The 2,343-nt window shown below is 46.1% G+C and overlaps 1 protein-coding gene across 1 annotated transcript in view; it reads left to right on the top strand.

The window, feature by feature from the left end:
- LOC101845650 (mediator of RNA polymerase II transcription subunit 14) overlaps window positions 1-2,343 on the top strand; it is a 37,707-nt gene that overhangs the window by 6,824 nt on the left and 28,540 nt on the right. Inside the window, exon 6 of the mRNA XM_005108217.3 lies at window positions 1,939-2,017. Within this exon, the coding sequence (XP_005108274.1) occupies window positions 1,939-2,017 (79 nt within the window). The remainder of the gene's footprint in view (window positions 1-1,938; window positions 2,018-2,343) is intronic.

The raw sequence follows: 2,343 nt of genomic DNA, 5'->3' as shown, positions 1-2,343 counted from the left end.
CCTCCCCCCTCCCTTTCTTTCTTGTTTTGTTTGTGCTTTCTTTTTTTTTTTGAACCTCCCGTAAAATTTTACTTTGCCCTACTTTGGAAGATATGTGGACATTCTGTTTTGCCTTTATAAAGAGAATCTTAAGAATACCGTAATCCCTCCCATTGCTGTGAGTTCTGCAGGGCTGTAAATTTTGTGAATTTTTTGTCGGACAAATCTCGTCGCTGGTTTGCTGAAATATTGTATCCCTCTGAGCTTGGATTGGCCCTGGCTAGCAGGGTTGAAGCTAGGGCTGGATTCTGGGCTCGGTTAATCGAAGGGGCTTGCAAAGCAGCGGACGTCTTGCGCTAGAGGCTTGCGAGCAGGCTTGTGATTTGATTTGCCTCCCGCTTGCTACCGGAGGGAACTTCCGGTGAGTTGTGACTCGCGGACAGTCCTGTTGTACTGTGTCGTGACGTTGCGAACTCTCGTGGCAGTGGGCTCAGTACATATTACAGAAGATTCTCTGGTTATTTGCGTTGAGACGCTTGCACCAAAAGTGCAAGATCGGTTGGGTTTTTTTCATAGTTCGGTTGTAAAAAACAAAAAGCTCTATTCAATGCACTTAAAAATTAATATTGGATCGGCTATTCTTACGATGTTACGACCTGTTTATTTTTAATGTGCACGAGCCAAGCGCTTCATTGTCGCGCACAAAAGACCTCAGTTCGATTCCCCTATGGGGAGAAATTTTTACTGAGAACCTCCGTCTTTCTGCTGGGGCATTGTTCCCTCTCAGCCCAGGTTGGCCCTGACATTGGGTTGAAGTAGGCCTAGCCCGTCTCCTGAATGTTCTGTATGTCACTGTGAGTGTAACACATCTACAAAATAGGTTACATACTTGATACGATACAAAAGCCAATCACAACGACCCCTGGAGTTTTCCATTATAGGGTAATCTAAGTCAACTTATTCTTATTACTACCAGAAACCTAGGTTTCTGTTACTACAATACCACGCTCCCTCTCACTTATCCATTCACTTTACTGATCAACGGCGGGAAGTTAAAAATAATTTCAGCTCTCTACGCCTTGCACCAAAACAAGCCCAGCCTCTCCCTTCCTCCACGGTTCAAAGTTCACACAGCCAACAGTACTGCTGTTTGAACATATCGAACGGTCTTGTCGCCATCGAGCGGTACCGCGGCGTGCCGCTCGCTCGGTGTATCGAGACAGTACAAGTCAGCAGGTCAGGTTTCGAGCTTGTCCTGGGGCAAATCTCTAGGCCTAGCGCAAATCAGTACTGTGTGAATTGTGGGGCTTGTGGCTGCGGACGGGACTTAAGGCTTGCGCAGGCCTTCGATTGATCGAGTAAACTACAGCGCCACGCCGCGCAGTGACTCTGTGGGCGAGATCTCTCACTCTCCCCCTCTCTGTTTTTCTGATGTAAGTGGCTTCGCAGATTGCAAGCAGGGTGGGGATGATGAGGGGGCCTGACACGAGTGGCTTCGCGGATTGCTAGTTGCTGTGGACTTGAAGTTTAGACTAGACCAAGGAGGTTGCAGTTTGCGCTAGACTCAACTTATCATGCTGGTGATTTGATTTGATGATTTGACCTAGTGATTTGAGGCTTGTGACTTGAACTAGGGGCTTGCGAGCGCGAGCGGGTTTGCTACCGGGGTACAGCCTTAGTTGAAGCTTTCCATCCTGTCGAGCCTGCAAGGAGAAGGACGAGACTATAGACCATGTGTTCCTGAGATGTCCCACCAGAATTCGTCTGCTGGGACATTTCAGTAACCACTGCATGCTGTCGGCATCGCTGACCGTTTATGAAGCCACAGCGCCAGAAGAGAGAGAGGGTTGAAGAGCTGTGTTGATGGGGTTTGGGGTGTAAAATTCCTACAATCATAACAATCAATCCTTATATTGTATTCCTCAACCTGCCCCCCGCCCTTCCATTTGACGACCACAGTCTGCCCAGTTTCTCCCTGCCATGTGCCATCGACGTTCTAACCACAGGGACCTACCCACGTCTGCCCACCTGTATCAGAGTAAGTGTCTTTTGTTTATGAGTCCCAAGTGACATCTATACTCTGTGGACAGTCCCACCCTCCCCCCAAAAAAGAAAGAAAAAATTATTACAACGCACACAATGAAAAAACAACATCTCAACCTGTCTTTTTTTCTGTCTATCTCTCTTTTTCTATGCACTTAATGATTGTTTTTATGCTGTGGAAGCCATGAACATTTGGTAAGACACACACAACCCCCTCTTTCTTATATATTTTTCTTTTCTTTCTTTAAATTTGCTTTATAATGTGCAGGAAATTTCTCATAAATTCTTCTAATTGGTACTAAAAAAAATAAATATTCGATT

The sequence above is a fragment of the Aplysia californica genome, unplaced genomic scaffold (assembly GCF_000002075.1).
Source record: "Aplysia californica isolate F4 #8 unplaced genomic scaffold, AplCal3.0 scaffold00668, whole genome shotgun sequence".
Taxonomy (NCBI): Eukaryota; Metazoa; Mollusca; class Gastropoda; order Aplysiida; family Aplysiidae; genus Aplysia; species Aplysia californica.
Note: the sequence above shows the minus strand (reverse complement) of the source record. Positions and strands in the feature narration are given on the sequence as shown.